The following is a 23,787-nucleotide window of genomic DNA, read 5'->3' as shown; positions in this document are numbered from 1 at the left end:
ACATTTACTTGCTTAGTCCTACATATAAAATTGTTTACTTTTATTTATAAGTACGTGAAAATAATTCTTAAAATGTGGGGTTAGGATAACAGAAAACGCATGTTTTACAAACGCTTTTTTTTAGTTATTATTTTATTTGGGTAAATTTAAATGGTAACAATGAATAAACAAAACATCAAGGATTTTATTTTTGCGCTTACTTTTGTTCTACACGTTTTACTTTTCAAGATTTCAGTACCTAACAATGCCAGAAATTTCACCATTTCTCGGCCAGGGATATGGCCACCTTAAGCACTGGTCTATACACGGAAAAAAATTATATATTATAGTGTGTCTGCCTTTATTTATGTACAGGGTTAGTCACTATAATCTGACAACTTATTGTGAGTTTATCTATTATTGAAATTACAAAAAAGTTTTTAATACAAAAGTTTTAGCTATTTTTTATGAATTTTTATAATACAGTATTAGAAAAAACAATTGAACAATGGAAATCACTAAATTAAAGAAAACATTTTTTTTTAATGGAACACCCTATATATTAGTACATACTTAGCTTCGTTAAATTTTTCTCTTTTCAAAAATATGTAATATGTTACTGTTTGATTCAGGACATTTCGACATATTTCAGTTTAAAACTATTTTTGAAAAAACAGGGGGGAAATTTATGTCTGACGAATCGCAGTGGCTATGGATGAGGCACGCGGAACAAACAAATGGATTTGACAGAAGTTTATTTATCATCATTAATTTATTTCCTATAACAAACTATTTTAACAAAGATGAAAAATTTGAAGTTATCCGTTTATTTTATGATAATAATAAAAATCATTCTTAACTTTAACAAGTCTTAACTTTAACATAATTTTAATACCTACCTACCTAATTAATAAATACCAACTAAAATACAAATGGTCACAGATGCTCAATGTGACCGCGATTATTATTGATGCACCTCGTATAATCCTCATTAATTTTCAGAACTGCATTTAGTATGAAATGGGAATTAAATTCACTTAAATTTTGTATACATTGATCAACTTTATGTCTTAGTTCATCTAAGTTTACACTAGTTTTCTTATAAACCTCGTTTTCAAGTAACCCCACAGAAAACTGTCCAAGGGTGTAAGGTGTGGGCTATTTGAAGGCCATTGAATATTTTCTCCATTACCAATCCATAAATCTAACCTATTATTTAAATAATTTCATACTGCTCTGGTTCTATGCGGAGGCGCTCCGTATTGGTGCCAAATGAAATTGGTATAGTCGATCGATCAGTGGCAGGTCTTCCAATTTGTTTTCTATTTGATTTTCAAGAAAATGCAATCTTTTCCGAGTCAAAGCACCTTAATAAAATAGTGGGCCAATGATTTTATTTCTCAATATACCGCGCCAAACATTAAACGCTGTGCGTCCTTGACTTGGAATTTCCCTATTAGGTACAGTGGGGATTTTCATTTGCCCAGGTATGAGTATTTTTTCTATTATGAATGCCAGCTGTTGTAAAAGTCGCCTCACCAGTCCATAAAATCTTTTGAAAATAGTTTAGGTCGCCATTTATACAGCGCAGCATTTCTCTGCAGTACTCTAATCGCATTTTTTTTATTTTGGGTGAGTTTTTGGACCGGCTTAGTTTTATAGGGGCGGTATTTATATTTATGTAACGTTCTAATAATTTTACTATGGCTTATTTTTAACTGTCTTGAAACATTTACTGTGGACTCTTGTGACCTTTCTACAATAATTTAATATTTGAATTTACCATGGGAAATTCTTTAAATTTTTTGTCCGTACATGTTTTATTACACTTTGCCGCCGTGCCGGTCGCCGATTCGCTTTGCCTTGTCAGGTTTTACAGTTAGTCCACAGTACAGCCCCCCCCCCTGGAAAGTTGATTACCACATACTTTATAACTCGTGAGGAGCTTCGTTTTGACGAGTCTAACACACTTTTCCTCTGCGACTTTTCTCGATTCCTCCGCTTTTCCACTCGGAAAAGTCCAAAATAACATAGCAATTTCCCGGGGTCTTGAAATGTCAAGACCACATCTTTATTTTTTAGCTTAAGTTACTGGAAATTTTGTTGCAAATGCCGATATAAATTTGTCCGTCAGAAATTCTTCCGACATTGACGTGTCTACCGGCCGAAACATGCCAAAATGACAGGGTATTGAAAATCAATTACCACATAGGTCATTTTTAGTAAAATTAATTGTAAATAATTAATCAAGTCAAAAAGTATTGTTGTCCGACAAATTTCAAGTCGCGTTTTTTTAGTCCGACAGCTGGAAATCGAAATTTTCACGAGGTATGATAAATCGATTACCACATATCTAATTTTCATTTTTTCCACTTTTAAATTTACTGTACAAAATAGTAATATAAGTGTTCGACGATTTAATGTCCGCAAATTATTAAAAAATCAATAAATCAATAATCGTGATGAAATTTAACTTTTTCATTCCAAACATTTCATATTTATGAATGGTTATTAATTATTATTATGTAAATTATTATTTGTTTCAAATAAATAATTATAATATTGCTTATTTTATGCTTAAAAATGTAATAATGTGGTAATCAACTTTCCGGGGGGGTCTGTACTGTGGACTAAGTGGATCAGTTTCCAAATCATTTTCGTGCCCAACTATGCCTATTTAGATATTTTTTTACAAAATTGTATTTGCAAGACATGTACATTAAAATTTTTTTTTAAAATAAGTTCTGAATCATCCTGTATATTCATAAAATTTGCTTATCGCATACTTGCTGAATTGTTAAAATTGATAAGTATTTTTTACCAATATTTCACACAAATGTTTATCATTGGCGCCTTCGCCATTTTCTCGAAAGTAACGATTAACACTTTTGATAAAAAAAATTAATACGTTAGTCTAATTTTTATGTGTTTTTAATTAAATCAATTAACACCGTAGACATTATAAAGAATTACTGTATACATACGTATAATAGAAACTTCCAGATTTAGAGTAATGAATTTTTTTCCTAAATCCTTTAAAAAGTACAATCTATTAATTTTTTATTTTAACAATATTAAAAATAATTCTGCGAGTTATTCCAAGAAATTAATAAGGTCTCATGTGAGACACCGACGGCTATAAGTATTGTACAGTCTTCACCGATATATTTATAAAAAATATTACATCACAATCACGTTTGTAATTATTATAAATTTCATTTTCTAAATACCGTTGATGGGTCGTGATTAAACCAATTATTACTAATTATTAAACTTTTAATAAGTTCCTGACAGCCTTCAATGCAACGTTTAAAAGATCCAATGTCCGATTTAGGAAATATCCGCGATACCCGGAGGCGCAACACCTGTTTTATAAATATCAGATTCACCAGACGATGCAAGGCAAAATAGTTTTTTTAATCTATTATCTCTTTTATATGCACGTCATCTTTCGGGTAGAGGTGTCCGATTCCGCGAATTTCGCTAATAGAGTTTACTAATTTTTTTGTACACTTACATGCAAAGATTAAATAATGACTATGGTTTAAGTATATAGGGTGACATAAAAGTATGGGAACCCCAAAAAATCTCACGAGATATGCATTTTTCGGAAAAACCAAATATAGGGAAAGTTAATATTTTTCCCTGGCTTTCAATGGTGGCCATGCTATGACCACTGACCACTGACCACGTGGTCATTATGGGGTCAAGACGATTTTTTTAAATGGGAACCCCCCATTTTGACCCCGGAAATGGAAAGAGCAGAAAATTTTACGTTCAGATATGACCTTGACCATTTCAAAAATTTCAAGATGGCGGCGAAATCAAGATGGCGGACGAAATTTTTGAAAGTTAACCGATTGTCACCAAATTTTATATACGGAGGTCGAAGTTGCTGATCACGAATCCTAGGTCGGATTTAAAAAATCAAGATGGCGGATCCAATATGGCGGACGAATTTTTCGAAAATCATCCGATTTGCACCAAACGTTGTATTCGGAGGTTTTTGGGGTCACTGAATACGAATCCGAGGTCAAATTGAGGAAAATCTGTCGATTTGCATCAAAGATGGTATATGGCCGTTTTTGGGGTTGCTGATCACGAATGTGGGGTCAGTGACCCCCAAAACCCCCGTACATCAAATTTGGTCCCCATTGATTAAATTTAAAAAACCTTATCCGCCATCTTGAATTTTGCAAATCTGGCCTCGGATTCGTGATTAGCGACCTCGAAAACCTCCGTATACAAATTGGTGACAATCGGTTAACTTTCAAAAATTTCGCCACCATCTTGATTTCGCCGCTATTTTGAAATTTTTGAAATGGTCAAGATCATATCTGAACGTAAAATTTTCCGCTCTTTCCATTTCCGGGGTTAAAAAGGGGGATTCTCATTTAAAAAAATCGTCTTGACCACATAATGACCACGTGGTCAGTGGTCATAGCATGACCACCATTGAATAGTCAGGGAAAAATATTAACTTTCCTTATATTTGTTTTTTCGGGAAAATGCATATCTTGTGAGATTTTTTGGAGTTCCCATACTTTTATGCCACCCTGTATATTTAAAAACTTGTTAAAAATATCCTATAATAGCTGTTTTACATTGACAATTTATTCATTAATAAATTGACGAAGTTCTTCATGAAATTCACGAATTTATTGGCAAACAGTGTGGTTTTACACTGCTACAGACTTTGTCAAGTTTTTTGACGTATGAATCAGTTCTACCAATGAATCAAAGAAGCAAATAAATTTCAAAAATGTCACCTTTCCACTTATAATTGTAGTGATACAACAGCGGTACCGTTCTGACACATATTCGGTTGGTACTTCCGAACTTCACGAAGAAATTGACGAAAATTAGAACATGCTCTAATTCGTCAAGAACTTGATGAATAAATTGATGAAGTTATTTGACAGCTGATTTGGTGCATTACACTTGTCCAATTTCTTGATGAAGCGACTTCATCAATTAATTGATCAATAAATTGTCAATGTAAAACAGCTATTACAGATCAATATCAATTCAAGTCTCATTCATTCGCCCGTTAATCACAAACTAAACGTGGTATCTGCCTAAAAATCGACAGGTACGTTACTGACAGTGCTACCAATATACAGAAAAAGAATCAACTCTATTACTATTTCAATCACTCTATTATCAATTTCTATTACTTTTTGATGAAATGTATATAGACTTTTCAGTTGAGGACTCTGCATATAAATTAAATTTGTTGTACAAATCAACCTACAAATTTAATAGTTACATATTTATACTAGGGGGTCATCCATAAATTACGTCACACGTAAATGGAGAGGGAATGTGACAATGTGTGACAAGGGGCAGGGGGGTCAAAAGTTTTGTGACGTCACATGTTAAAATTTAAAATACTAAAACGCGAAGTTTAGATGTGAATAAAAAACTAAAAATCTACGAACTTGATCTATATTTATTAATAATTTAGCATTCTCGCTATCTGAAATATTGGAGTTTATGTTGATTTTATTAGATTATTTAATAAAAAAAAGTAAAAAATGAAAATAGCTGTTTTCTCTCGATTATTAATTTAAAAAATGTGTGACGTCACATCAGGAGGGGGGATTATAAAAATGTGACAATCTGTGACAAGGGCGGGGGGAGGAGTTCAAAAGTCCTAAAATTCGTGTGACGTAATTTATGGATGGCCCCTAGCGAGGAACGTAGGTAATCAAAATCATTAATAATATCACCAGCAGTGCTATTTAAGTTGATATTTGAAGATGCTAATTATCCATACCATTCCTATACCTAGTACTGATTAATATTAACAGTGATTTATTTCAGCATTTAAAAATTAGTAGGCTCATATTACACAACAAACTTCATTCCAGTTTTATAGCTGAAATTAAAATTAATGATGTGGATGAGCATGTGTTAATTGTATATGCAGGTTGATGAGTTGAATGCTGTTGCTTTTATGGTGCCTTAATCTTATTTATTTATTGTTCCACGAAGGCCTATGAGTTTTAATTTTGACAACTGCATATTTTTAATATCCAATAATCCGTTTTTAAATAATTGGTTCTTGAGGAAAAATGTGTGTACCCTTTCTCATGCCCAGCGTTTAAAAGGAGAATAAATATCCGTATATTGACGAGATTATTTAGACTCGGAATACTGTTTCTTGAATTAGCTTCGCTTATTACAATAATATGTGAAACCCATTAACAAATATGATTACTACCAGGCGATTACGGACTACGAGATAATTTCAGCCTTGAAAAAAACGGGGAAGAATATGCTACAAGCTGAGCAATTACTGTAAACTTTATTACCAAGGATTTCTTTTGTTAGCACTGGATTGTTTTATTTTGTTTAACCGCATTAATTTTTATAATTACTTATAATTATGTACAAGACAAAAATTATATATCATTCATTGTTTTTTGATTTTTAAATGATATCGAGATGATTATCGCGGTCATTAATATTTTTAAATATAATGGCTTGAAAAAAATTGACAACTCATGACATTCTTTCAAGTTCCACAAGGCCGAATCTCTGTAGAAGCAGCGATTATTTTTTAATTTAATTGCAAAAAAATTATATTATAATATGAACGTCCTGCATCTGTTTAATAGTAATGGTGTGGTATGATTTTTACAAAGAAAATCCTTTAAAAATACCAGTAAGTAATGTCCGTTTTTTTTTAAATTTAGATATTTTATTTTTGACTATTAGTACCTAAAAGATATCCTTTAGTTTTTTGAAACCAAACCATTCAACGCTGAATTTTCATTGAAAACAAGACAATTAGATGCGATGTTACAAACCAGCTTTGTTAAAATCTAAAATTTGTATGTTTTTTGAGCGCTTAAACGTCAAAATTACCTTGTAATTAGCCGCTCAATTGAATTATCCGTGAAACTTTCACGGCACTTCCCCGCTCTCGTGATTTATGATAATGTTCCAGGATACGTCGACGTTTTTTTCATATACCTACGCAATTTTTGTCTTCGAGGCAATGTCTCGTTACGCCTTAAACGTTTCATCAAGATAGGCTATCGCGAAGAGGAGGTACATTATTATGTTTTATTTGCTCTTATCGAGATGCATTGTCTAAGGCGCATTCCTTTCGAAAAGTGGACGCCTGTTCCACCACTGGTGGAAAAACTAGAAATTCCAATCGAAAAAGTTAAATGAGAAAGTTGTAGCTATTAAAAAACCTGTCGATTCGTATTTTTAAATATATGATTGTAATATTACTTTTCGAGATATATCGAAAAAAAACGTCAAAAATCGACTTTTTTTGTTTCTGCTGTATCTCTTGCAAATTAAGGTTTTGAAACACGTTACTTGCTGTAAAGGTAGCCCTCGGCAAGCAACAAAAGTGCCTTTTTTAAAATTAAAAAATATTAAACATTTTTCGAGTTATATTGATTTTTGGAAAAAAAGGGTCATCTCGAAAATCGGCTCTTCTTGCTCGATGAATAGTCGTAGAGAAACGAATCATGGCTCATTTTTTTCCTTAAAAGTTGTACTTTCATAGTAAAAATGAGTGATAACGATTTTATTCATTTCAAGTGCCCAAAATGACTTTGAAAAAAAAATTTTTGGGTCGCGTTTTTCTTGAATATCTTTTTCGATTTTCATTTCTCGATAATGTCTATTACAGGAATCGATTGCTGGCATTTATACGCTATTTTTTTTTTAAATGTTACTCTACGACCTTCTGGAGCATTCTTTTATGTTTTGAATAATAATTTTTGATTTAGAGCAACATTCAACCCAACAAAAATTAGTTTTCGCAGCTCTGAAATGTTTTGATGGAGCAATAATGAAAAATTGAATATTTTTTACTGTTTTTGAACAAATACATGATTTATTGCAACGTTTCAACCCTTATTGCAGAAAATGAAGCAAAAAATTTTTTTCACATCTTCATAGCATTTATAATTAATGAAAGACTCATCATTGTTTATAATATTACTGATGATTCATTGCAACGTTTCAACCCTTAAAAACAGCCCTTAATGATGAATTGAAGAAATTTTATCTGCTTCAAAACACTCAACGATACATTACTAAATTCAACGAGATTACTTAAAACTCCAAACTTAAATTATGTAATTAGTGAAAAGGAAAATAAGAATTATTTGTGCATTATACAATTATAATTTATTATCAAAAATTTACATAGGTATCTAAAGAACTATCATCACTGTCGACTTCCTCCGTTTGGTCCGTGATTGGAGGACAATTTTGGCAACTGTTCCCAGAACATGTTCCCCATGTCGCATTACAATAGAGTCCAACATAGCGGCAACAGCAAGTCGCACCGCATCCTTTTTTGCAATTGTAAAATATCATTTTTAAAAGTTCTTCGGGTGCGGGCTGGTTGAACATTTTGGCTGGCTGGAGAGAATTTTCATTTTTAATCCATCCCCAATCAGTTGGATTAATGCTATCATTACCAAGCCACACCTGAGTTTGTAAAAAAACTTTCTTAATGTGTTGGTCCAGAGCATCGACTGTGGGGTCAAGAGATGATAGTTTCACAGCCGTTTTCTTGTTAGTAGCCTTAACGAAGGTCTCGAACCGCAAGCGCTCCAGAACAGTTAAGCCATTTACACGATCCGACAATTTTCACGATAACTTTTTTAATTTTTAATATTTTTCATCGCTCCAAAAAGCAATTTGCAGGGAATTGCAAGAGCTACAAATCAACCTTTATAGTTGAAAGGTCTTGAACTCTTCGTTTTCGAGATTTTTAGGTGTTAAGGGCTCAAAGAAGGTGGTCCTTACACGCAAATGCAAACTAAAAAACGTAATATCTCAGTTAATTTTTGCTCTACAGAAAAATTGAGAGAAAGCAAAAATATTATAAAAAAGACCTTTAATTTTGAACCCTTGCATTTCTCACGTATCTTGTTTAGTTTTTGAGTTATTTCGAAAAATAGGAAATTTTTTTAAAAATTAAAAAAAATTTTTCATAATATCAGACTTTTTTTTAAATCTAGGCATTCTAAACCGGTCAAACTTGCAGAGCCTATTATTAATACCTAAATAAAGTCAACTGTACATGGATTACGCTTAGTTTCTATTTTTATGGTCCAGCCATAGATTTTATTGTTGATATTTTCTTCGAAAAAATGAGATGACCATTTTATTTTCATCATAACTCCACGAGTTTTTGAGCTACAAAAAAAAGGCATTTTAAAGGTCATTCCAAGCACTTTAAAAAAGGTTATATTCATTTTCTTCGAAAAATTAGTTCTTTCGCCATTATTTTACGGTAAAAGGTTCGATTTTACTTTCCGAAACATAAACAATCACCTTTAGAGAGTGATAACTCGGTTATTATTACATCTACGCTAATCAACAAAAAATGGTCGATAGATTCGTTATTTCAAAAGATTTATTTTTGCTTTATATGGGGTTTTCGATAAAACGCAAGGTTTTCGAGTTATTTATCAAAAATGGTTGAAAAACATGCACCTTTTAGATGAAAAATCATCATTTTCAATCGCAAATAACACGGAAAATATTAATTTTTGGGAAAAACGTTATAGAGCATTTTTTTACTTAGAATTCATCCCTCTATTGATTTAAAATGGGCGCCTTCATTGCCACCCCAGGGTGAAAGTACACATCGGCACTATGTAACTTTTGTTTCTTGAGCAATTTTCTACTTACTGTTAAAATTTCACGTCAATCGGTGCGTGTGTCAAGAATTTGGACCTAAAAACCGTCATATACTGAGCTAAACCGTTTTGACAAATCTGAACAAACATCTGATCCAATGAAAGGAAATATGGCAACGCTGTACGCTGTATCTCGACTTCTAAACAAAAACGAATTGGACCTATGTTCATATAAGAAAAAATATTTGAAATTAACCCAGTTATCATCTGTCAAAATTTGCCATAGAACTTTGTAGTATAACAACCCCGGGTTCGATCGAAAAAAAGAAAAATAAACGTAATTGTGGCCAAAAATATGTGATCGTCATGAGGAATACCTACGTTGTATACATCTTTTTTTTTTTATTGACCGGAAGGCGCTGGCTACTAACTTTAAAGAGGGGGGTATGGTTTAATTTTATAAAACAAAAGCAGAGTAACTACACCTAACTTTATTATTTACGTACAACAATCTTCAAATTAAACATGTGACAAATAGAATGAGCAACAAAAACATTAACAACCATTTAACATAAAATGAGAGTGCCAGGCTCACCTAGAGCTCCTGTGGGGAAAGAGTATGGCAGAGAAACCCACGATCGTTGATCTAACCACCCAAATATAAATACAAAACAACCGCTAACCAAAGGCATAAATTAAAATCCTTTGCTAATGATAAACAACACCTGACTCATTTAATGTGTCACTGAATATCACCTCACTGGAATTAGACATACACACTTCCAAGTAAAACTGAAGAGGTTTGTTGTTAGTTAGCCGACAGGGCCGGAAGGCACTGGAGTCCCATACGGGAGGCAATACAGCTATAGAGATTTCGGAAGATCTGTATTAGCAATTCTTTTTTTGTATTTAATTATTCTTTTTTTTTCAGATTTGTTCCTCACGGGCGAAAATGTTAGTGAATTTAACAAGGCCCTTATATGCGTCTTGACATAAAGTGAGCACAATAAATGCTTTATTAGTTGTTTTAAGAACAACGTAATCATGACAAAAACAAGGTAGATGTGAAACAAAGGAGTTGTTATTGCAATGTCTGGGCAGTCACGACAATATATACATATTTTAACATGTATTAAATAATGAGCAATCTTTAATAATAATTGTAACAATTTTACGTTAGAAAAATATACGCCCCTGAGCGTAAGACAATGAAGGCTAAACATACACAGAATTTTTATCATGAAATATCTATAATCATCACAATTATAAGATTACATAGAACAATTAACAACAAAGTACTTAGAGAATAGTTACCTGCTAACTAATACCGGTTAAACACTTATAATTTTTCACTACTTTGCCACACTGCCCGCCGATCGTCTTACTCCCATCTCCACACTGTTCTCACCTCAACTGTCTAGGCTTCCTTCCAGAATTCCCCACCTATAAGCGCTTGTTTTTGCGCTTCCTTCTACCAACTGTCAATATTACGTTTTCATTATTGTATAACACCCACATAACAGGTGACGTCGAAGTTGATAACGATAAATATGGTTTTGCACAACTTGTGGAACACCCTGTATGACTTGTATCGTTTAATTCGATTTTATAACTGAAACGAAGCTTAAAAAAATCCAAAATGTTACATCTACCATTTCCCTTCTTATATCGCTTGCTCGCCTGGCAGCCTTGTAACTAAAACACTATTTCACAGACAGGGGACTTCAATTAATAAGTTTCAAATGTCGAAACACCTACTTCCTGGACATTACCTAACCGAAGGTAATAAAAATTCCTCCAGGTCTGTACCGCTTGTTTTATGAATGTGCTAACGACCTTATTAAGTAACACGGACGCGCACAAGAAGGTAGAATAGACTCTTAAACGCATAGCGAAATTCCCGACGGGCAATTATTCGCGATCCACTTGACCTTTGTTGGAAGAGGCCTCCGACCGGTTCTCTTTGTGACGGTGCCGCGCAGTCTGCACCGTGCAGTCTTGTCTTGTGAACCATTTACCCGTACAATCGGGTATTTAATAACATCGAGGCTGCCTACCTGTTCGGTCGCTATTTATCCAACGTATTATGGGATTTTTGCTTCTTTTTTTTCTCTAGTCTAACGCCACGGGCGTGCGATGCCTTATAGGATTATATTGTTAGGCACATTAATGGGGTATTTGCATTTTACAGGGCCGGTTGGTGTCATTTTGGTGCGAGTACGTTTATTTTTCTCTTTACCCGCGTCAATTAAGGATATAACTAACGGATGTACTGTCAACTCGAATTATAAGGAACGGAAATACAGTGTGGACCATTTTGATGATGCATGTATTGGTGTTTTGGAAACTACACTAATGCAAAAAATTAAAGGGTCAAAAGAATTTCCGAAATTTTTTCGTAATTTTTGACAGACTGTATTTAGGTGAAAAATGGTCGTATCGGGAATTAAAAAAAAGCATTTTGAAGCTCTAAGATGGTAGTTTTTAGATCTTTTGGTCGAAATTTTTTAAGAGCTACGGTTATCGTGCAATTCTAAGAAATAGCGCGAGAAAAAGATTTAGCACATTTTCTTTTTTGCGGACTTGCAAGAATTTTTTTCAACTAAGCCACTGATTGCATGGACCAGATAGCTTGTTTATTTAGCTTCAATTTTCTTTTGTTTTTAATTTCGATACGACCCATTTTCATCGAAATATCGGACTTTTAATGGAAAAGGATCCTTTTGTGTTCAATCATCGATATCTCGGCGACAAATGGTCGTGCAGAGAATTGAAGGGTGTTGAAAGATACTCAAGTTACGTAAACAAAAACATTCCATCTTCAGATACTAATGCCTACTTTTAATGTGTCTATATTTCTCAAGCCCAACGGCTCTTGCTCATAAATTAAAATGCTTATAAACGTACGGAGGTATATTGTAGCACTAAGCTTAAGAGAAAATTTTTGTTTTTAATCTGATTTGATACAGAATAGATGTGCTATCTTAATAAGTGAATAAACAATATCTTTTAATTATTAAAGTGTTTTAGTTCTACCCATAATCCCAACAAAAGGCTGTTTCGAAAATTGGAATAAATTTCCTATAACATGCTGCAGCAACATTTCGAAATTTTTTTGTTTTTTTTTTTTCATCACGAGTTTAAAAATACAGGAAAAACAGGTAATTTATGTATGGCGAGGTGTTTCTTTATTTCAAACAGTCAAACTTTCGAAAAAAATTAAAGGTTCACGTTTTTTGAGCTTAAACACTTCATAATCATGATTAAAATGGAAAAAAACTTTTTTTTTGTTTTTTTCACTGCAAATAACGTTTAAATTAAGAAAAATAAAAAAAATCGAAAAATTTTCAAAAAATATTTTTTTTTTAGTTTTTTTGGAAACCCTTCCGCACATTGAAGAAAACAAAATTCAATTGTTTCCAGGACGATTCGGCTTTTTCGTCCTATGCTTCTGTTCATCAACTTTTAATTAAATTAAAGTTGATGACCCAAACCAGATTTCGACCCCAATTCATACCGTTTTTTGAGACAAATTTCTAATTAATTTGTAACCACTTAAAAAACAGTTTTTTTCAAAACTACCCTTTTCCTTCTCTGAAAAAAAATATATATTTTTTTAATCAATTTAAACGTTAATTGCGGTAAAAATGTGAAAAAACCTCAAAAAAATTAATTTATTTTATTTCATTTTAATTATGATTATGAAGTGTTTAAGCTAAAAAAACGTGACCCGCTATTTTTTTTCAAAAGATTGACTGTTTGAAACAGAAACGGTTCGCTAGATCGAGATGAAACTTCACAGGGTTCTTCTGGGTATATCGAATTGTAAAAGTCATGCTTAACATTAGTAATTTCGTGAATATTTCTAATTTAGCCGTAAATTTTCTAAAAAACAATAAATTACCCTTATTTTCCTGTTTTTTAAAATCCCTGTAAAAGATGAAAAAAACAAATTTTCCGAAAAGTTGCGTCAGCATGTTATAGGAAATTTTTTCCAGTTTTCGAAACCAACCTTCAATTCTCTGTACGACCATTTGTCGTCGAGATATCGATGATTAAAGACAAAAGGATCATTTTCCATTAAAAGTCCGATATGTCGATGAAAAATGGTCGTATCGAAATTAAAAAAAAAAAGAAATCGAAGCTGAATAAACAAGCTATCTGGTCTATGCTGCTATCTGGGCTTAGCTGAAAAAATTTTTTGCAAGTGGATTCAGAAAAAAAAAGAAAATTTGCAATTTTTTTTGTCGCGCTATTGCTATTAGAATTGCACGATAACCGTAACTTCTAAAAAATTTCGACCAAAAGATCTAAAAACTAGAATCTTAGAGCTTCAAAATGCTTTTTTTAATTCCCGATACGACCATTTTTCACCCAAATGCAGTCTGTCAAAAATCAAGGAAAAAATTTCGGAAATTCTTTTGACCCTTTAATTTTTTCCATTAGTTTACAAGATAAAGGAAAATGGTTAAATGGGGAAAGATTTAGTTCTGTTGCTAACTTAATGGGGCTTGCAGACCGATCCTAGCTCTTCAGGTTTTTAAGTTATTTTGAAAAAAATGTGGCGATTTCAAAAATCGTCTGTAACTTTTTTTTTTATAGGAATTTTTGAAATCTCAAAACACTTTTTCACAGCAAGATTTTTAGAGGAATTTCGCTGTATATTTAGATTTTCATTGCGACGTTTCGGTTGCGTGAGACCAACATCAATTTTTTTTTCTTATGGGTGCCATATTAAAATTTAAGCTGAGCAAATCGAGTATTTATTTGGCTTTTCAATGATATAATACAAGTAAGAAAAAATTTCAAAAACAATCTCAAAAATCAATACTTTAATATTTTTAATAAATAGGGGTTTCCATTTAAAAATTTCGAGTTTTCCACATTTTCTGAACTTCAAATTCGATCTTTTTTTTTCCACCTTGCATAAATTGGAAAATTTTCATGTCAAATCCGATAAATAAACCTGTTTCCGGAAAAACTAAATTTTGCTGAACCTGCATCTGTCAATTTTTGCCTAAACATCAAAATATCTCGGAAACGGTCAATCCTCAGTGTGCTATATGTTTTCAACTTATAAATACTCTTTCCAAAAATCCGATAATATACAGGGGGTTCCATTTAAAATAAGAAAGTTAGTATCGACTTCCGGTATAACCGGAGTACGATGACCTTGAAAATATTTTTTCAAAAAAATCCATCGAGCGGTTTCCCAGATATCCATCGATGGAGTTCGTGGTGAGACACCCTTTATACTTAATGAATAAGGTTTTAGTTGCGAAAATTTTAAAATATCTAGATTTTAGTTTTTCCTTTTTGGTTGGCTTAATATTTGGTGTTGCCGGTGCATGTCGTCGCGATGAACTGTATCAATGGAATTGGAATGATATAGATGATTTAGGAACACAGTTTTTAAAATATCGGATAATAAAGCGAAAATATGAAGAAGTCGTTTTTGCATTTGTGTCAAATAGACTTTACGTAGCCGTATGTCCAGTATGTGCGTAAATTTAATATGGTTGGCCTGTTAAATTTTTTACCTTGGCAGTTATGAAAATTATAAAAAAACAAAATTCTATAAGCTACATCGACCTCGAAAAATATCAATAATTTACAAATTGTAAGTTTTTTTATGCAAAAAGTAAAAGGTTAACGAGACATTGACGTCGACGCGAAGTTCAGGGGCAATAGTTTTCACAAACACATAAAATAAAACTAGTTTAAGCAAGTATTTAAATTGGCGGGGCTTTTCGATTTTTTGATAAAGCTCGGCATAGGATCGGTGTTAAAAACGACACACTAAAATTAATATTTTAGATTTAATTATCTAAATTATATAACTGCATCGTTAAAATTTCGTTTATAATGGCCATATTGCTATAATTAAATTTTATAAAAAAATAACAACGTAGGTAGAAGATTTATAATAAACCTGGCGCTAACTCTTCTGTAGTATTTTACCGAACACCTGCAATCAAGTTTTATGCATATGCTAATTTTGTTTCGAAATTATATATAAACAACTAATTGCCGAAATATTTTCGTAACACAGAATTATTACAACACAGGTTTTAAGTTTTTGATTTCCATTTTTCAAACGAATTATTAATGATATTAAAATTGATGTCTGGCATATTTATAGATACAGTTCTGGCAAATGTGTTTTTTTTTTAAATATTAGTTTAAAGGCGATGAACTGAAACATAAAATTTAAATGAAATAAAATATCCAAGACGTCAAAATTTTGTTTTAATAAATCTTTTAGGAGATCAACTTAAATAAATTCAAACCTAAAGTTAAGTCTGAATCGCCACTTTCTTTAATCAGAACTTACTACAAGCTGTGCCAAAAATATTATCTTGGAGAAATTTCTAATGACAGCAGATCTCACTTGACAAAAAATATTCGCTCTCATTCAAAGCGAAAACTTTTCCATGTACGACTTGTTTGTTTTTGTATATTTCTAAAATTATTGTTTTAGTTTTAATAAAGTTTATTCAATATTTGTGTATGCAAGAAACGTTATAAGAACTGCGGTTAAGTGTCTTACTGGTTCCGGACATTTAGGAGATCTTGAGAAGCGCAAATCGAGAAGAGAGTCCGCAGTAGCAGCGACAAAGATATGAGACTTGGTCAAGTTGCGTCTTGCATAAAATACCAAATTTAATCAGAAAGAAACTTACCATTGCTGTCCCAAGATTCTTCGGGTTCATTTACGACATCGTTTGTGTCTTTAGGCGGATGAGGCAGTCTCTTTATCCTGTGTATAAGGCTTCCTAAGGTGCCGTTGGCGAATTTCTCAGCAGGTTCTATGTAGTAGTTGCTCTCGGAAGTCCTGATATATCCAGTCTGCAACAAAAATTAAGTCCGATTACACCGAAACATCGAGTAAATCTATATAAACTTTGGATATAGGCCAAGCAAATTAAATTTTTACTCGAAAAAAGTCCTATCCGCGAGATTATTGTAAAATTGTCTAACGGAAATACAAGACACCTCTCATCTCGTGAGTCAAAAAATTTTATTAGCTAACTTTTCTATTTAAACAAATAAGTGTGGAAAACAGTGTTTTCACTTTGCAGGAAAAAACATCAATTTTAGCGAAAAGTGATTCACAGACAAACAGGGAACAAAATTATCTACAAAATGAGACTTGTTAAATTGTCGGTGAATAAAGAAAAAAGTTATTGCAAAAAAACAAGAAAAGTGCTCATTTTTTAATTTGTTTATAACTATCGCATTTATTGTTAAAATTTTATAAAACATATGTACCAATAGTTTTCGCACAATTCAATTTGTTTATAACGCAGGCTCCAGAAGTTATGAACTTTAAGCCTCTGTACAGGAGTTAATTTTCAACCAAACATGATTCTGAAAGCGTCATTGTAATCTTAAAGATGTAATTAAGCGACCTATTAAAAAATATCACCGGTTTTTTGACATTAACATTCTCAAATTGTGCATTAAAATCCGTGCGTTTTTCGCTTATAAACAATTTGAATAAAATTGTTGCTATTTTATGCTACCTCACCGAAAATAGATTCAATGGATAGCTGGCAAAAAAATACAAAATTGATGGTTTTCCTTGCAAAGTGAAAAAACTGTTTTCCTCACTTATTTGTTTAAATAGAAAAGTCAGCTAATAAAATTTTTTGACTCATGAGATGAGAGATGTCTTGTATTATGTTCATTTAGACAATTTCACAATAATTTCGCGGATAGGACTTTTTTCGAGTTTCTCTTTTATTTTCGCTAACTTTCCTGGTGTAATAGTGGAAACTGGCCAAATAGACCAGGGCGTATCTGTTTTGAAGTGGATGTGAGAGGGGACAGGCAATTTTTTTCTGGATTACCTTCAGTACAACTCGCATGACAAAAGTGTAGATCCCTAGATCTGGGCGAGGTCCGCAACATTTTCAAAATTGCAAAAATGTTTAAAAGATTTTAAAAAATACCTATTTTATCCGAGTTTTTTACTTATATCATGGAACCTATGCAATTTGGAAGAATATTGAAGTCGAAAATAAGTTTAGAATTGAATTTTGCACAATATACTGTAAGTTAAAAATGTTTAAATTTATTACCGATGTTGGAAAATAGCAATTATTGATGAAAAAAGGCAAAATAATCAAGTTTTTTGGATATTTTTTTAAAAATATATGCTTTATTTGAGGCTGTTGAACATTTTGAAAATTCTAAAAAATTTTTCAAAATTTTTTCCGAAAAATTATTTTGCGAAAACTCGAACCGATTTTAATGAAATTTGGTGTGTTGTTTTATTATACTCTAAAGTTATTTTTACCAAAATTAGAATGCCCTCGGAGCAATTAAAATATTTAAAAAAAATTATTATTTTGCCTTTTTTTCATTAATTATTGCTATTTTGCAACATCAGTAATAAATTTAAACATTTTTAACTTACAGTATATTGTGCAAAATTCAATTCTAAAACTTTTTTCTTCTTCAATATTCTTCCAAAATGCATAGGTTCCAAGATACAAGTAAAAAACTCCGATAAAATAAGTATTTTTTAAACATTTTTGCAATTTTGAAAATGTTCGGGACCTCGCCCAGATCTAGGGATCTACACTTTTGTTATGCGAGTTGTACTGAAGGTATTCCAGCAAAAATTAGCTTGCCCCCCCTCACATTCAAGAAGTGGGATATTTCGACAGATCCGCCCTGGTCTACTTGTCATATTGCGACAACCACAAGCCCTGGGCATCGTAAAAAAATAATAAATAATTGTCCCAGACTTGCACTGCTTTCGTAATCTCGCCCAATAATTCAGTTTTTTGTCCGAGAAAATGTCAAACAACGCAACGATTAATGGCATTATAATCTCGTCCATTCCATTGTTTTTGGAACCTCGGAATTGGGTTATCCGTCACGTGATCGTCGATTTGAATTTAAATTTTTCGTGTTTCCCTATAGGGTACGGAGCGATGTGTTATTACGCGACGTTTTACAAAAAAAAGTTGATTTTAATGACCGGCCACCGCCTTATTATTTCCCTCGGTTTGGACAATGAAGAAAGTTTTTATTACCACGTGTAGCAGGATTGGTTTCTTAATAATTAGTGGAGGATACCAAATTGGAAATTTACAAATGGCCGTTTTTTTATAATTAACACCTTAAGGAAATTCATTGCAATACTGGCGCGCATACTGAGGGGTAAATTGCAGTCTTTTATAATGCAGTATAAATATTCATTTTATTTTTTTTTTACTAGTTTCCCCTAGTATGCCATCAATACCAAAAAAAAAACAACTTCAAATATACTTAAACAAACAGTAAAACAAATATTTAAAAAAACTGCCTTCTTCATTTAGGTGGAGTTACCCAAGTGTTTTTTATGTATTTTGAGCTGCAGAACACGAATTTTTTGGGATGTATTTTCTTGTTCTTTGACCCATTTTAAGAAGAAAATGTCTTTTTTTTTGTTCAACGCATAGTTATCGAGATAGACGCCGTTAAAAACTCGAAAAATGTGAAAAAAATCGCATTTTTCGAGTTTTTAACGGCGTTTATCTCGATAACTATGTGTTTAACAAAAAAATTGCAAGACATTTTCCTTTTAAAATGGGTCAAAGAACAAAATACTTTATATTTTGCCAAAACTAAGTTCTCAGTATTTTGCAAGTTTTTTGTTCATAAAAAACTTATCGACATCCGGGTAAACTTCTACCCAAAAAATTCGTGTTCTGCAGCTCAAAATGCACAAAAAACACTTGGGTAACTCCATCTAAATGAAGGAGGCAATTGGGACCCCCCTGGCTACAGGACTAATAGGTTTATTATTTTTTCGTTATTCTACTAGTGAAATAAAGTTACTTTATTCCACTAGTGAATAAAGTATCACTTAAGACGGTTCATATGTGTGGATAAAAGTCCGATTATAAGATGACTGTGGATAAAAATACTAATCTAATTTTTTACAATTATGTTACTATTTTTTTTAAGCATTTATGAAAATTCGTGAATATCAGTGTCAAAGACCTCTGACATTTACTTAGTAGTCTAGTTTGCCTGAAATATACTACTACAGTAGATAGGGATGCATTTAGGGCAGTTAGAACAACATGATAGTTTCCGCTCTTTTTTCTTATTCAGCCACTTCAACAGCGATCGGCGCTAGACATATTAAATTAATCCAAAATAAATAAAATAGCAACAAACTGAAACCGCGAACAGTTTAAATTTAAGCAGAATCCCATCATGTTCCGAACGCTTCCGAAGGTCAACGTAGGTTATCCACCGCTGTTCAGTTGAAACGCCATATCTCCGCCTTTGAAAAACAGCTACTGCCAACTGGCTTCACACCTGGTATGATATAATGGTATGGTAAAAGGGTTATAAATGAATTGCCACATTAATTCGACGAAATGGCTGAATACTGATTCATTTTGCTACATTTTTATTTTAGTTTTCGACTTTATCAGTTTACGGGAGGGTAGGGGTGTGTGGTGTACAGTGTATTTTTGTGTTTCAATGTTCAAGTGATTGCATGATAGTATGATAAAACATGTATACGAATCGATAGAGTTGATATGGTTAGAAAACGATATCAGATGGATTATCCCGAGTGTTAAGTACAAAATAGGAAAATGTACGATTGGGTCAACATTCAACAAGAGACTATGGGGAGCTTTGAACGCCAATACGCTATGTTGTACGGGAAGAAACTCAAGGAATGAGAAATTTGGAGCCGCCGCGATAGAGCATAAAGAGTATAAGGCGAGGAAACACATGATTTACTTATTTTTGTCTATTTCATTTATTATTATTCTGCTCTTATTACTGCCTGAATTTTTTGTTAAATTATTTGTTAAGTACTGTTGCATAGTTTATCTTATTTAAAAGAATTATATTCTCGTATATGTGGAATGATAGGGGTCCGTGCGACCACCCACTAAACAAAAGAAACGTGCCAAAGAGCAGTACTTCACCGTAGGTGGTGTGGAAATTTGCTTTTTAATAAAATTTCCTTTAAATTATGAGATTTGACAACAATGCATAGCCCAGTTCTCAATTGTGCATGCGCTGTCATTAACGCGAGCCATTGTTTGATGTCACATTAGCTTGTCTAGCGGCGGGGTATGAAAATTTATAAAAAAACTTACACCCTGTGTATATTTCTTTAAAATTGTAAGGAAATTTCTAAAACTTAGATTATTACAGTTTCTTGATAGATAAAAAGGTAAACAAGATAAGGAGCTAGAGTGCATAAAGTTGCCAACTACCGATGATCCGTTAGCATAACGCGAAATCTTCAAATAATTATCGGCTTGTATAATTTATTGCGCGCACTAACGACTAACCCAAACGTTTACCTATATGGTATCGAATGAGTTTCTAAAGATGCCGTTTGGTTAGTAATTAAACAATTAAGAAATACTTTAATCCCCCGCCGGGTAATTAGATATGACTGCGCACTTCTTATAAATAACGATCGTTAGAAAGGAACGTTTAATAAAGTGATAAAAATTGTAGCTGTTGAAAATTCTCGTGGGTGTGGATAGACCTTTACAACAATAACGGTGTTTAATGGGTATGACTAAGGAAGGTTCGACTACTTATTAAGTGCTACAACAAATAGAAAATTGTTACGAAACGTGTGTCATAATATTGTAATGATTTAAAGAATGTAATTATTATGCTGGCATTAATTTTAAAATAACTGAATAGAGTGAGTGTTTGTTTAGTGGAAATATCTGGAATATTCAGAAAGTGGGACACACAGTAGATAAGGATCATTATAGGTTGTAAAATTGCAAAAAGAAATAACAGTTTCAACATGAAAATGAAGAATTTTCGTTGTAATTCTTTCTCAAAACACTTAATTTATTTTGCTCATTTGAAAACAGAGTTGATTCTTCCTTTTAAGGTGTGATGGCTGCTGCGGGATGTTAAATGATTTATATTACGTGTTCTTAAAAACTGTTTGATTTATTTAAATTTATACTTGATTTCTAAAAATTTTGTTATTAAATTAATACCTGTTTTTTTTTTTGAGAAAGCATATCTCTAAAACCATCAAACGTAAAGGTATTCTTGATATCATATAGAAGAATCGAAGGTTCTATTAGTAGATGTAAAAAAAGTTATTTGAAAATTGAGATATTCATTACAAAATTTTGAACAAGCTGTATATTTTCCCTCAAACACTATTTTCGTATGAAATAGATGTAGCTACGGGTCGGCTTAAAATTTTATAAAAAAATATTTCATGATTCAGTACAATATAATTTTTTCGTAACACTAAAATGCCTTCTTATTTTTATGTGTCATCTTATTTCTAGAAAAGTCTAGACAATCTCAGTTTTGTCAGGATGATTCACTATATTTTGACCCCCCCCCCCTTTAAATTTTTTGTTTTTAGAGTTGTAAAAAATGTGAAATAAAAAAGTTGCACGATTTTTTATGAAGTTTTTGAAAATGATAATGATAGATGGACTATATGCATTTTGGACTATATCAATGTTCGATATGTCAAAATATATTGAAATTAAATCTAAATCCTTACGTAATTGGGAAAAAGGCACAAATGCCTGAAAGAGGTCTAACAATTCCAAGATATCTTATTTTCTTAATAAAAAACCATTTTCGTTTTGAATATTACCTCGCTTATTGTTAGAGATGGCCCCAACAAACCCTATATGACTATGCTCGACAAAGTGTTCCATTTAAATTAACAAAGTCAGCATCCGCGGCCATTTTGTTCGGACTTCATTTGTTTTTCTACTATCATTTTCGAAAATTTCATAAAAAATCGTGCAACTTTTGTATTTCACATTTTTTATAACTCTTAAAACAACAAAGTTAATGGGGGGGGGGCTCAAAATGTAGTGAATCACCCTGTACATATTAAAATGTGAATTAACTTTAGCTACTGATCAAAAAAATACTTTAAAAAATGGCATTTGAGACCAAAATATATTTAGGATTGTATTGATGTCTTATGAAGGCTTCAATTGTAATAAAAAAATCATGTTTTAAGTTAAAAAAGACACTTTTATGTGCCATACTTTTCAGTGGCACCTTTTATATACATTATTAATTTTAAGATTTCAGTTTGGCTGATACATATTTCCAAAACTAGTTTTTTCTTCTCTTACCACGAGTGGGTTCTGTTCTATGGTTCAAATTCAATTTTTTCTCTAAAAAATCTTATCAAATGCAGTCAAACAATGTCCTTCGATACCAGAATTTGTACTTATATATACAAGGTTCGTCCCAAAATAAACAGGGATTTTTTAAAAATAGAAACATCAAAAAGTTTTTTGGCAAAACCGATTTATTTTATTCAAAAAAATGAAAGGAGCAGAAAATTTTCTAAATTTTTTTAGTGATTTTTCGTGAATAATGATCGTATCGAGAAAAAAGAAGCATACTGAAGCTTGAAGATTCTAGTTTTGATATCTTGAGATGAAAAATTTTTTTGATGCGCAATCAAAAGAAATAATGCAAGGCAAAAATTTTACAATTTTTTATTTCAAAACTTCGCATGGGCTCAGAAAATTTTTTTCTGACTTAATCAATGCCAAGGTTAATAAACCTGATCCAACAGCTTCATTTCGTTTTTTTTATTTTCTGTACGATTATTTCTCATTGAGATTATCGGCTATTGAGTGAAAAGTCAGCTTATTTTTGATCATTTTTTTACTCAACATTGATTGGAAAATCTACCAATGTAGTGCCAATGATGTAGTTTTTTTTAGTTCAATATATGCCCATGAGGTCTGTAAATTTTGAAATTGATCGGTCGAACCGTTTTGCTTTCCTGATCGTCAGTTTTAATAAAAAAATAAAGGAGCAGATTTACTGCTACTAAACATCAATTACTGATTAAGACGAAAAAAATTTTTTTCCGCTACCGCGTTAAATACTCTTCAAATACCGAAAAAAAAAAATCTAAATTTTGAAAAAAAAAAATTAAATTTTTCCGAAATTAAAAAAAAATGTTTGCATTATCTCTTTTACAATTTTACATTGAATATTTCAATTGTCGACAAATAATTTTTTTTTAAATAAAAAAAATGAAAAATTTGATCACAGGCATGTATTGAGCTAAAAAAAAACTACAAACATTGGTACTTTTCGCAATATTTGCAAAGTAGTCTTTGATTTTCCAAAACAGCAGAAAAAGCCATTTTTGCACTTTTTCAAATTAATGCGTATA

At 32.0% G+C, this 23,787-nt stretch overlaps 1 protein-coding gene across 2 annotated transcripts in view; it reads right to left on the bottom strand.

The window, feature by feature from the left end:
- The window catches only part of LOC108903867 (A disintegrin and metalloproteinase with thrombospondin motifs 9), a 317,588-nt gene that overhangs the window by 30,768 nt on the left and 263,033 nt on the right, over nucleotides 1–23,787 (bottom strand). For both annotated transcript variants that reach the window (XM_018706198.1, XM_018706199.1), the window contains exon 7: nucleotides 16,289–16,454. In XM_018706198.1, coding sequence (XP_018561714.1) covers nucleotides 16,289–16,454 — 166 coding nt within the window. The remainder of the gene's footprint in view (nucleotides 1–16,288; nucleotides 16,455–23,787) is intronic.

This window comes from Anoplophora glabripennis, unplaced genomic scaffold (assembly GCF_000390285.2).
Source record: "Anoplophora glabripennis isolate ALB-LARVAE unplaced genomic scaffold, Agla_2.0 scaffold49, whole genome shotgun sequence".
Lineage (NCBI taxonomy): Eukaryota > Metazoa > Arthropoda > Insecta > Coleoptera > Cerambycidae > Anoplophora > Anoplophora glabripennis.
The sequence above is the reverse complement of the archived record's forward strand: the minus strand, read 5'-3'. Positions and strand labels throughout refer to the sequence as shown.